Here is a 14,044-nt window from a genome sequence, read left to right as displayed (position 1 = left end):
CCCTTCAAAAATGGTTTTGTAAATTTTGTTGGAAAAATTAGAAATCGCTAGTCAACTTTTAACCCTTCTAACTTCCTAACAAAAAAAATGAGTTTCCCAAATTGTTCTGATGTAAAATAGACATGTGGGAAATATTATTTATTAACTATTTTGTGTGACATATCTCTCTGATTTAAGGGCATAACAATTCTAAGTTTGAAAATTGCAAAATTTTCAACATTTTCGGTAATTTCCATTTTTTTCACAAATAAATGCAAGTCATATCGAATAAATTTTACCAATATCATGAATTACAATATGTCACAAAAAAAATTCTCAGAATCAGTGGGATCGGTTGAAGAATTCCAGAGTTATTACCTCATAAAGTGACAGTGGTCAGATTTAAAAAATAAGGCCCGGTCATTAACCTACAAAGTGACACGGTCCTTAAGGGGTTGAATATCTTTCAATTTTGTTTTTTATTTATTTGTTTATTTATCATGGCTCCTCTCCTTCTTAACAATGATTGACAAAGAAAAGTTAAGTACAAGTATGGGTGCAAAGTAGACTAATGTAACAGGTAAGAAAAAAAATCAGTTGGACTGTTTGTGACACACACACAGTTTGTGAGGCAGCCACAGAGATAAATGTTTTTTGTGCTGTTTTTTTTTCAGCAAATTTGATGGTTTGCATGAATGCAAACAAATTTGCACTTGTAATAAATGAGCACTATATGGTGGCTTGTAAAAGTTCGGGCACCCCTGGTCAAAATTACTGTTTCTGTGAACAGTTAAGCAAGTTGAAGATAAAATTATCTCTAAAAGGGCTAAAGTTAAAGATGACACATTTACTTAGTATTTTAGGCACAAAATATATATTGTCCTTTTTTTTTTCATTTTAAAAATTACAAAAAGGGAAATGGGCCAATGCAAAAGTTTGGCCACCCTTGGAGATTTATGTGCTCCGATAACTTTGATGAAAGTTTCAGACCTTAATTAGTCTGTTAGAGTTATTGCTTATTCACTATCATAGTTAGGAAAGGCCAGGAGATGCAAATTTCCCAGCTTTATAAAAACCCAGCCTCCTCTAACCTTGTGCCAGAAAACAGCATCCATGGGTTCTAAGCAGCTGCCTAGCACTCTGAAAATGAAAATGGTGGAGGCCCACAAAGCAGGAGACGGCTATAAGAAGATATAAACACTTTGCTAAGTTGCCCTTTCCTCAGTTCAAAATGTAACGAAGAAATGGCAGTTGACAGGAACAGTAGAGGTCAAGATAAGGTCTGGAAGACCAAGCAAAATTTCAGTGAGAGCTGCTGTTAGGATTTCTTGAGAGGCAAATCAGAACCCCCGCTTGATTGCAAAAGACTTTCAGAAACATTTAACAGACTCTGGAGTGGTGGTACATAATTCTACTGTTCAGAAACATCATCACAAATATGGCCTTCATGGAAGAGTCATCAGAAGAAAACCTCTTCTGCATCCTCACCATAAAATTCAGCACCAAAAGTATGCATAAGAACATCTAAACTAGCCTGATGAATTTTGGAAACTAGCTCTGTTTTCTTATGAGGTTAAAATAGAACTCTTTGGCCACAATGATCAAAGGTAAGTGTGGAGAAAAAAGATCACAGAATTTCAGGAAAAGAACATCTCGACAACCATTAAGAATAGGGGTGAATCAATCATGTTTTGGGGTTGTGTTGCAGCCAATGGCACGAGGAACATTTCACAGGTAGAGGGAAGAATGGATTCACTAAAATTTCAACAAATTCCAGAAGGAAACATAACACTATCTGTAAAAAAGCTGAAGTTGAAAAGAGGATGGCTTCTACAAATGGCTTCTACAAATGATCCTAAATACACGTCAAAATACACAATAGACTACCTCAAAAGGCACAAGCTGAAGGTTTTACAATGGCCTTCACAGTCCCCTGATCTGAACATCATTGAAAATCTGTGGCTAAGCTTCAAAATAGCTGTGCATGCAAGATGACCCAGGAATCTCACAGAACTGAAAGAATGTTCCAAGGAAGAATGGATGAAAATCTCTCAAACATGAATTGAAAGACTCTTGGCTGGCTTCAAAAAGTGTTTACAAGCTGTGATACTTTCAAAAGCTGGTGCTACCAGGTTCTAACCATGCAGGGTGTCAAAACTTTTGCATTGACCCATTTTCATTTTTGTAATTTTTAAACTGTAAAAGATGACTATATATATATATATATATATATATATATACATATATATATATATATATATATATATATATGTTATATATATATATATATATATATATTCCCTAAAATACAAAGGAAATTTGTCATCTTTAACTTTAGGCCTTTTAGAGATCATTTCTTCTTCAACTTGCGTAACTGTTCACAATAACAGAAATTTTGACCAGGGGTGCCCAAACATTTACATGCCACTGTAACTGCTCTGATCACACAAGCTGCAGCAGCACTGGGATTTTCAGACGAATCTTAGTAGGAAGTGGATAATATAATCAGAACCCTAAGTTGCAGTACAGACTTAATGGTAGGGAATTTTTTAACAAGACTTAAATAATGAAAGTTATTAGTTTTTAAGAATTATTAATTTAAATGTACTTTTGGATTTTGGACTAATCTTTTATGATATAAACTTTATAAATTTATAAAATAGCTGGTTCTTATGCAACTGGTTGAGCCCACACTAATCTTCTCTAAATTCAATTAGTTTCAGCTTATAAATTTAGTTTCCAATTTAACAATCACCATCATGTAATATTGTTTAGGTCCCTCATGCTGCCCAAACAGATCTGACCTTTAAAATCAAGGATTACACAATCCACATGGACTACATGCTGTCCTACAGTATCTAGCACCAGAACGTTGGCAGCAGATATTTTGAATCCTTCAAGTTTTTTTAAGTGGAAAGTTAATGAATTGGACTCGTTTTTCCAGAACATCCCATAGACAGTTGATTGTATTGATATTTGGAGAAGTTGGAGGTCAAGTCTAAACCTTAATTTCTTTGTTATGTTCCTTAAAACCTTCCATGAAAATGTTTCCATGGTGGCAGGACTCATTATCCCGCTGAATAAAGTGACTGCTATTATTAAATACGGTTGCCAGTAAGGTAGGTGGTAAAAGTCAAAGTAAAATCCATGTCAGTGCCCAAGATTTCGTAGCATGACATAGCCAAGAGCATTACAATGCCTCATTGTTGCAGATCAAAAGTTAACTTTTGATGTGTATCTTCAAGATATTGTATCCCAGCATAAAAATAAAATTCAAAGAAAACATGCTGCTCACATTATAAATGTGTGCTAAAGAACATTTTATTAATGTATACAAATACGTTTCCATTAGACCTGGTACTTCAATCAGTGTACTATCTTTTCTGACTTGTTAATGATTTCCAATGTCATGCATGCCACTAGTTTCAGATATTGCATTACCATATATTAGTAACCAACACAATAAATAAACTTGAAGCTGATGCAAGAAAACATAATGCCATAAATTCCAGAGCTATGTTAAAGGGAATCTGTCAACAGGTTTTTACTATTTAATCTGAGAGCAGCATATTATAGGGCAAGTGAGCCTGACTCCAATGGTGTATCACTTAGTTTACTGAGTGTAGCAGTTGTGACACAATCAGAGTTCTTAGATTCAGCATGAAGCAAAGCTCAGAAAGCTAACCCCACCCACACCAGGCTCTTTTCATAGACTTTCTAATGTCAGTGAATTGCTTATCAAAGGATGGGGCAGAATCAGACAAGGAGGCACAGGGGCACCTCATCTGACAGTGATAAGTGACAGGTGATAAAACCTTCATTGTAAGTAAACAACAGCACACAGATAAAAAACGACACATCATTGAAATCTGTGCTACAGCCCCTATCTCCTGCTGTCTTCAGATTGTATAGCTAAAACCTGCTGATGGATTCACTTTAAGTGGAAACATGTCAGCACATTTTTAAATAAGGGAGATACTGGTAGGACTGGTTACAAAATAAAAACAATACTCTATTAAGAGTTTTGATCTGCCAGTTATGAGAAATTTAGCGGAGAAGCCATATACTAATCAGTCTGGAAGTACAATGGAGTAACATGTATATGCACTTGGAAGAATATTGATACCCCCCAAGCATTATAAACCTGATATGGCTTCTAAATTAGATTTCTCATGACTGACTCATTGGATCGCTACATGTGTTATATCTAAATAGTGAACTGACTGTTTCACTTTTAATATATTTGGTCAAATTAGTATGATATCAATATGAAAGGATAATTAGGTTAGAAAACATTCCATGAGGTCATTGTGAAAAGATGCATTTACTCTTAAAGGGAATCTGTCACCATGTCTGAGAGATGCATACTTTAGAGACAGAGACCCTGATTCCAGTGATATGTCACTTAATGAGCTGCTTATTGTAGTTTTGAGAAAATCCCTGGTATATCAGCAGGGGCTTATCACTAGAGGGCTAGTAAACTTGCTGCCATGTAGTATTCCATATTCATGAGCTCTTTACAACTGTGCCCTCTTTACTGATTTTCAGCTTTCTGCCTTTGCAAACAAAGCTGCCAATCAGTAATGTGTGTGGAGTTATACAGAGCTCATCATTCAGAGAACTGGTAGATCTTCAAAATATAAAATAACCATGGCAAGCAACTCAGTGATACATTGCTGAAATCGGGGTCTCTGACCCTACATCACACTGCTTTCAAATGGGGCAGCAAAAACCTGGTCACAGATTCTCTTTAACTATTTATGCAAAGCCAGATTCATATGTGCCTTTTGATATCACTATGAGAAAAAAAAATGTGCTAAAACAGCTACAGAAGCCTTTGAGAGGAGGGGCTTATCATAGACTACTGAATACTACATACAGGGTGATTCACTTGTGACTTTACCTCCAAAAATTGCTGTAACATGTAAAAGAGATGGTTGACCATACTAAAACCTAAGTGACAGCAATGAGAAACACCCTCAGACTACGAGGTCTCGCAGACTTGCCATCACGTCGGTCGTCTCCACTACAAGATAGACTTGCTGCTCGCCCTTCTGAACATCGGTAGTTTATTTGTGGTGCTTGCAATTCACTCCTGCCAAATTCTTTCTTCATTTGTTAACAATGTGCAGATACAGTTTGGAGGAGCGTGTTTTCATTGTGAAAACTTATTGGACAACTGAGTCTTTAACCTCTTAAAAGCCCATGACGTACTAATACGTACCTGCGCCCTGAGACATAAGAGCCAGATACGGAATAGTACGTCATGGCGATCGAGTCTGCACACAGTGCTGTGCGGGCGCGATCGCCGCCGCGTGTCAGCTGATTGTCACAGCTGACACCCTATGCTATGTACTGGGAGCGGTCCCGCACCGCTTCCGGCACATTAACTCTTGCAATGTTGCGATCGAAGTCGATCGCAGCATTGTGGTGGCAAGGGGAGGTGATCATGATACTCACCTCTCCTGCCGGCATCCAACGCTGTCTGCCAGGTCTTCCCGAATGTTGCCATGAGGACCTGATGTCGTCATGACAACATCCGGATCACCAGACAGCAGGAAGATACTTTGGTCATGCTTAATGCATGACCAAAGTATCTTCTGCATCTGCAGAAGTAAAAAAAGTAAAAGTCCCATAGTGGGACAAAGTATAAAAGTCCAAAAAGTGTTAAAAAAAAATGAAGAAAAAAAAATTTTTTTTTGTAAAAATATAAAAAACAAAAATAAAAAAAATAATCCACCAAAAATAAAAATATAATGTACCCATCAATAAATAATATTATGGGAAAAAAAAAAAAAAAAACAATAAAAGTACACATATTTGGTATCGACGCATCCGGAACAACCTGACCTATACAACTGTCCCACTAGTTAACCCCTTTAGTGAACACGGTAAAAAAATAAAATAAAAAACAAAGCAAAAAACAATGCTTTATCATCATACCGCCAAATAAAAAATGGAATAACACGCAATCAAAAAGATGAATATAATTAAAAATGGTACCGCTGAAAACGTAATCTTGTCCCGAAAAAAAACAAGCTGCCATACAGCTCCATCAGCCGAAAAATAAAAAAGTTATAGCTCTCAGAATAAAGCGATGCAAAAAATATTTTTTTCTATAAAATAGTTTTTATTGTGTAAAAGCGCCAAAACATAGAAAAACGATATCAATGTGGTACCGCTTTAAACCTACTGACTGGAAGAATAAAGCTACCTTATCAATTTTACCACACGTGGAACAGGATAAAATAATGAAAAAATAAAAACCAATTCCTGAATTGTTGGTTTTTGTTTATTCTGGCTACCAAAAATCGGAATAGAAAGCGATCAAAAAATGTCATGTGCCTGAAAATGGCACCAATAAAAACATAAACTCATCCCGCAAAAAACAAACCATCACATGACTCTGTCGGCAAAAATATGGAAAAATTATAGCTCTCAAAATATGGCCATGCAAAAACTAGATTTTCCAAAAAAATGTGTCTTTTAGTGTGTGACAGCTGTCAATCATAAAAACCCGATATGAATCTGGTATTGCTGTAATCCCACCGACCCGAAGAATAAAGTCGTCTAATCACTTATACCGCACGAGAAACGGCGTAAAAAAAAACTCTAGGGTTGGGTTAGGGTTAGGTTTGGGCTAGGGTTAGGTTTGGGCTAGGGTTGGGTTAGGGCTAGGGTTGGGGTTGGGGTTAGGGTTGAGCTAGAGTTAGGGTTGGGTTGGGGTTAGGATTAGGGTTAGGGTTGGGCTAGGGTTAGGGTTGGGGTTTGGGTTGGGCTAGGGTTAGGGTTGAGGTTAGGGCTATGGTTGGGCTATTGTTAGGGTTAGGGTTAGGGTTGGGGTTGGTATTAGGGTAAAGCTAGAGTTAGGGTTGGGATTAGGGTTGGGCTAGGGTTAGGGTTGGGATTTTTTTCAAAAGTAAAAAAAAAAATATGACGATATGGCGACTAGTGTTGAGCGCAAGTGCTCGATACTTGAGTTTGCATCGGGGGCTCGGGCATGCACTGAGTATCGTGGGTGCTCGAGTGACATGCTCAATCCCCGCATTTTTTTTTGGGTGTAATAACCATGAAACATGCGGGTGGGGACTCAAGAATGTCACTCAAACACGCACGATACATGGTGCATACCTGAGTTCCCGATGCAAACTCAAGTAGTGAGCACTTGCGCTCAAGACTAATGACAACTTATTCAATATGATGACCTAATGTTATCAAATTCTGTGTCGTACCTCTGTGTTCAAAATGTTCACTATACCCCTTGATAAAATCCTTGAGGGGTGTTGATTCCAAAATGGGGTCACTTGTGGGGGGTTTCCACTATTTAGGCACATCAGGGGCTCTCCAAACGGGACATGGCGTCTGCTCTCAATTCCAGTCAATTTTGCCTTCAAAAAGTCACACAGTGCTCCTTCTATTCTAAACTCTGCTGTGCGTCCGAACACTGTATTTTCCCCACATATGGGGTATTGGCATACTCATACTCAGGAGAAATTGCACAGAAGTTTTTCGGGTCCATTTTCTCCTCTCACCCTTGTGAAAATAAAAAAATTGGGGCTAAAACATCTTTTTGTGGAAAAAGTTTGATTTTTTTATTTTCACGGCTCCATGTTATAAACTTCTGTAAAGCATGTGGGGGTTTACGGTGCTCACCACACATGTAGATAAGTTCCCTGAGAGGTCAAGTTTCCAAAATGGTGTCACTTGTGGGGGTTTTCCACTGTTTAGGCACATCAGGGGCTCTCCAAACGCAACATGGCGTCCGCTAATTAGTCAAGAAAATTTTACCTTCAAAAAGTCAAATGGCAATCCTTCTCTTCCGAACCCTGCCATGCACCCAAACAGTGGTTTTACCCCACATATGGGGTATCGGCATGCTCAGGGTAAATTTCCTAACAAATTGCATGGTGCAATTTCTCCTGTTACCCTCATGAAAATGCAAAATTGGAGGCTGAAAAAAAATTTTGTTGCAAAAATGTGAAAATTTTATTTTTATGGCTCAATGTTCTAAACTTCTGTTAAGCACCTGGGGATTCAAGGTGCTCACCACACATCTAGATAAGTTCCCTGAGGGGTCTAGTTTCCAAAATGGTGTCACTTGTGGGGGTTTCCACTGTTTAGGCACATGATGAACTCCCCAAACGCAACATGGCGTCCGCTAATTATTCAAGCAAATTTTACATTCAAAAAGTCAAATGGCGCTCCTTCCCTTCCGAACCCTGCCGTGCGCCCAAACAGTGGTTTTTCCCCACATATGGGGTATCTGCGTGCTCAAGAGAAATTGCACAACCAATTTGGGGGTCCATTTTTCTTTGTTACCCCTGCAAAAATAAAAAAATTGGGTTTGAAATAACATTTTTGTGAAAAAGTTATATGTTAATTTTTTTCTTCCACATTCCAAAAAGTCCTGTGAAGCACCTGAAAGGTTAATAAAGTTTTTGAATGTGGTTTTGAGCACCTGGAGGGGTGAGATTTTTAGAATGGTGTCACTTTTGGGTATTTTCTGTCATAAAGTACCCTCAAAGTGACTTCAAATGTGATGTGGTCCCTAAAAAAATGTTTTTGTAAATTCTGTTGGAAAAATGAGAAATCGCTGGTCAACTTTTAACCCTTAAAGCTCCCTAATAAAAAAAAAAATTGGGTTCCAAAATTGTGCTGATGTAAAGTAGACTTGTGGAAATGTTATTTATTTATCTCTCTGATTTAAGGGCATAAAAATTAAAATTTTGAAAATTGCAAAATTTTCAAAATTTTTGACAAATTTCCATTTTTTTTCACAAATAAACGCATGTGATATCGAAGAAATTTTACCACAATCATGAAGTAAAATATGTCACGAAAAAACTTACTCAGAATCAGGGGGATCTGTTCAATCTTTCCAGAGTAATTACCTCATAAAGTGACAGTGGTCAGAATTGTAAAAATTGGCCTGGTCATTAACATGCAAACCACTTTGGGGAGTAAAGGGATTAAAGAGGTGCCAAAGTTTGGAGGTCAAAATCTACCGTCCAAATCATATATTCTGTCATTGGTGAATAAGCTGGAACATACAGGGACATTACTGGATTGGCATCATGCCTATTTGGAGAATATCCAAAAATGTCTGAGGAAACAATTCAAGGTGTGAAACAGCAACTTCAGGCATCTCCACATAAATCATTGCATAATCTTTACCAGGAGATGTAAAATGATATTAAAATTATGTACCAGATGTACTTTAACTGTCCACTTGGTGATCAAGACAAAGGCTGGGCCCCTCATGTGATATGCTCAAGTTGTTCAAATGGTCTTTGTAACTGGTTGAATATGAGGAAAGTGACTATGCCATTTGCTGTTCCCATGATTCGGAGAGAACCCAAAAATCATGGTAATGACTGCTACTTTTGTTTTGTCAAGCTGAAGGGCTTTTCTAAAAAGAACAAACATAAGATTAATTACCCTTAACTTGAATCTGCGATTAGGCCAGTTCCACATGATGATACCTTGCCAGTTCCTGTCTGGATTGGAAGAAATTGAAGTAGAATATAGAGCTGAAGCTGCTAAGGAAGGCATGGAGACCTCAAGTCAAGATGATTATTTACCTGATGGAGCAGCCGAGCAGCCAGAACGCTTTACTCGACATGAATTAAATTATCTCATCAGATGCCTGTCATTGTCAAAAGATAAAGCCGAACTTCTTGCATCTAGGTTGAAACAGAAGAATCTTCTTCATGATCATGTTAAAGTGTGTTATTACCGAAACATAAAAAACAGTGTAACACATTTTTTCACAGTTGATGGACCAATGGTGTACTCTAACAATGTGAATGGCCTCTTTGAAGAATTGAATCAAGAGTATTTTGTTGCAGTTTGGCGATTGTTTATTGACTCATCCCAGAGAGGTTTGAAAGCAGTGTTTTTTCACAATGGAAATATGAAACCATCACTCCCCATTGCTCACTCATGTCATCTAAAGGAAGCTCATGAAAATCTGTCAGTTGTTTTGGATGCTATAAAATATAAGCATCATCAATGGAATATCAGTGGAGATTTGAAAGTGATTGGTCTGATAAAGGGAATCAAAGGAGGTTTCAAGAAATATTGTTGTTTCTTATGTTTATGGGACAGTAGTAATACAGTAGAGCATTATGATCGACGTGATTGGGGACAGAGAAACATCTATGCTCCAGGTAGACACAATGTACAGCATAATCCTTTGGTTGCTCCAACAAAAATCTTTCTTCCTCCACTACATATAAAGTTAGGATTGATTAAAAACTTTGTGAAAGTCATGGCAAAGACAAATTCACAAGGGTTCAAGTACATTTCACAGAAATTCTCCAGCATTTCACCAGCAAAACTGAAGGAAGGGATATTTGTTGGTCCTCGCATCAGAGAGTTTATGAGAGATGATGTGTTTAAGGAACTCTAAATGATAACGAACGGAGAGCTTGGAAAAGCTTCAAGTGGATCTGTGAAAACTTCTTATGAAAAAATAAATCTCCAGAATATGTTGAAGGTGTTGAGGAACTGCTTTAAGCATACCAGAGTCTTGGATGTCGCATGTCTCTGAAAATGCACTTTTTGCATTCATATTTAGATTTCTTCCCTCCAAATCTTGGTGATATAAGCGATGAACAAGGCGAGCGGTTTCACTTGGACATTAAAGTAATGGAACAACGCTACCAGGGTTTTTGGAATGACTCAATGATGGCAGATTACTGTTGGATGTTATATAGGGACAACCCTGAAAAATCGTATCAACGACAGTCTAATGTCAAGCACATTTAATTTTTGCTCATATTTTGGTTTCTATTTTGCATGCGAAATTATTTTGGTTCAATAAAAACAGTTTGTAATGTCAAGCATTTTTTTCTTATATGTAGATTACTGTTTTCTTAATGTCGCTAGTATATTTCCTATATTTTATTATAATGATGCTGCTCCATGGAAACTATACCTGCTACAGAAAAACTATATACATTTTTGAAATCAGAACAAAAAAATGATTCAGAAAAGTACAAGGTCAACTGCGATGATTACAAAAAAATGTTTTTTTTGTAGACCTGTGTTATTTAAAAAAATGAATAGTGTACAAAATTGTGACATCAAGATATTCTGGTACATGGGTGTTTATAAAAATTAATTTGCAATTGCTGATGAAATTCACAATGGATATTAGATAAAAACAAGGACTTTTGAAATGAGCTAGCAGTTGGGACAAAAGTAACATATCTATAGTCAATCAAAGATTCGGTATACAATAGGTACAGTATATTACATAATATTTAAACACTATTATTTAAAAGCAGGGAGCGTTACATGATGTACTGGCCTTCAAGATTACTAGAACCTAAGGTGCTAGACATTTTGAGCTTAAAGGCACTTGAGATATAAAACTTAATCTTGTATTCTGTTTGTAGGTCACTTATAAAAATAGTTTGAACAACAAGTCCAGGATCACACAGTAAATGGAAATGAAAAGAGAACACTCATTTACAATAATCAAAAAGGGTTACACTATGTATGCCTCATTAAAACTAAGAATGTGAAGGTAGATTTACTACACCATATTACCAAATGCACTATTAATACTGCACTTTGTATATTTACCTTTTTATGCTGTGGGACTTTAATCGGTCAGAACGATAGTTGGAGGTGTTTTGGTTTTTAACGAAAATACTTCCATAATAATACATTAATTATACAGAAATGTTGTCAGAAAATTATAGTAGTTAGCACATATATAGAAGTTTGGGTTGTTACCTGTTTTAGTATGCCAGCTGCCATGTCATGGCTGCAATCAAAGATAACATGGAACTCCTTGCCTCTCTTCATCTCTTTCAGAAGTGGCTTTGCATCTTTTGTATCGAGAGGTAACTGGCGGATTTTAAGCCTTAAATTGTACCTAGATGGAGCCTTAATGAGCTCTTGTAAGCGGATAAGACCTAGTAAAAAAAATGAAAAAAAAATGTCAGTCATACAGGCATTGACAGCACAGAGTAAATACTTTATTTAGACTAAAATGGTAAAATAGTTAACTAAAATGTTGCTTTATTTATTGTCCATTATTCAAACTCCCATAAAAGGGCCTCTATGCAAAAACATTATATGGGCCCTTTGCTGTCAAATAGGTCACCCCTTAATGCTTTATTTTGGAGGTGGAAGTGAGACCCCCTACCTCTCGGACTATTGTGAGACTGTGCAGGTTGTATCAAAGGTGTGTTTACATCTGCCTCTAGTATTTCAGCTTTAAACAGGTCAAAAGTGTCCAGTTCTTGCTGCTCTTTTTAATTCCTGCTCCTCCCTTGAGTATTATCTTTTTTTTTAAATCCATCATATGGTTTCAGAGTTATGGGCCCTTTTATTTAGTGACATTTTTATGGTCTTTTCCAAGGAACATTGCTCAGAGGATCCTCTGGGGACATGTTTTTCATCTGTTCTATATAATTACCCTGTCGGCAACGCCATTTTGGTAAAGGTCATGCAAATTTGCACTAAAAAAGACCCATATCTCTGGAGACATATGAAGGATTAAAAAAAAAAGCAAGAGGAAAATGCGGACACTTTTGACTTGGTGGAAGCAGAAGGTTCTGACTGAAAAAAAAATATTAATCAAGCATATGGATGATTTTTTCTCATCTCAATCCTAGAATTGAAATGCATCTATAAATATAGATAATCACATAACTCCATAATCACATAATCTAAAAATATTATTTGGCATCTAATAACCTATCAGATTGTACATGCAGCCTTAGCTGTGGGAAGCATGATACAGACTAGGAGGAGCTACAGGTGTATAATTTCCAAAACAAACTGGCAGAGCGTGCTACAGATTTTCATAATGCATATGTTATTTGCATAACACAAAGCTTATTTAAATTGCATTGGAGTATGAACTGCTTCACGACTTTGGATTATCATTCACGTGCAATGTACAGTACAGACCACAAGTTTGGACACACCTTCACATTTTAAAGATTTTTCTGTATTTTCATGACTATGAAAATTGTACATTCACACTGAAGGCATCAAAACTATGAATTAACACATGTGGAATTATATACTTAACAAAAAAGTGAGAAACAACTGAAAATATGTCTTATATTCTAGGTTCTTCAAAGAAGCCACCTTTTGCTTTGATGACTGCTTTGCATACTCTTGGCATTCTCTTGATGAGCTTCAAGAGGTAGTCACCGGAAATGGTTTTCACTTCACAGGTGTGCCCTGTCAGGTTTAATAAGTGGGATTTCTTGCCTTATAAATGCGGTTGGGACCATCAGTTGTGTTGTGCAGAAGTCTGGTAGATACACAGCTGATAGTCCTACTGAATAGACTGTTAGAATTTGTATTATGGCAAGAAAAAAGCTGCTAAGTAAAGAAAAACGAGTGGCCATCATTACTTTAAGAAATGAAGGTCAGTCAGTCCAAAAAATTGGGAAAACTTTGAAAGTGTCCCAAAGTGCAGTTGCAAAAACCATCAAGTGCTACAAAGAAACTGGCTCACATGAGGACCGCCCCAGGAAAGGAAGACCAAGAGTCACCTCTGCTTCTGAGGATAAGTTTATCCGAGTCACCAGCCTCAGAGATCGCAAGTTAACAGCAGCTTCGATTAGAGACCAGGTCAATGCCACACAGAGTTCTAGCAGCAGACACATCTCTACAACAACTGTTAAGAGGAGACGTTGTGCAGCAGGCCTTCATGGTAAAATAACTGCTAGGAAACCACTACTAAGGACAGGCAACAAGCAGAAGAGACTTGTTTGTGCTAAAGAACACAAGGAATGGACATTAGACAAGTGGAAATCTGTGCTTTGGTCTGATGAATCCAAATTTGAGATCTTTGGTTCCAACCACCGTGTCTTTGTGCGACGCAGAAAAGGTGAACGGATGGACTCTACATGCCTGGTTCCCACCGTGAAGCATGGAGGAGGAGGTGTGATGGTGTGGGGGTGCTTTGCTGGTGACACTGTTGGGGATTTATTCAAAATTGAAGGCATACTGAACCAGCATGGCCACCACAGCATCTTGCAACGGCATGCTATTCCATCCGGTTTGCGTTTAGTTGGACCATAATTTATTT

At 37.3% G+C, this 14,044-nt stretch overlaps 1 protein-coding gene across 4 annotated transcripts in view; it reads right to left on the bottom strand.

The window, feature by feature from the left end:
- Positions 1-14,044, bottom strand: part of GRIK2 (glutamate ionotropic receptor kainate type subunit 2) — a 1,245,293-nt gene that overhangs the window by 638,070 nt on the left and 593,179 nt on the right. For all 4 annotated transcript variants that reach the window (XM_073675766.1, XM_073675764.1, XM_073675765.1 and 1 more), the window contains exon 4: positions 11,725-11,906. In XM_073675766.1, the coding sequence (XP_073531867.1) occupies positions 11,725-11,906 (182 nt within the window). The remainder of the gene's footprint in view (positions 1-11,724; positions 11,907-14,044) is intronic.

Source organism: Phyllobates terribilis, unplaced genomic scaffold (assembly GCF_046119375.1).
Source record: "Phyllobates terribilis strain yellow unplaced genomic scaffold, ASM4611937v1 Scaffold_3__8_contigs__length_932513732, whole genome shotgun sequence".
NCBI classification, from domain to species: domain Eukaryota; kingdom Metazoa; phylum Chordata; class Amphibia; order Anura; family Dendrobatidae; genus Phyllobates; species Phyllobates terribilis.
Note: the sequence above shows the minus strand (reverse complement) of the source record. Positions and strands in the feature narration are given on the sequence as shown.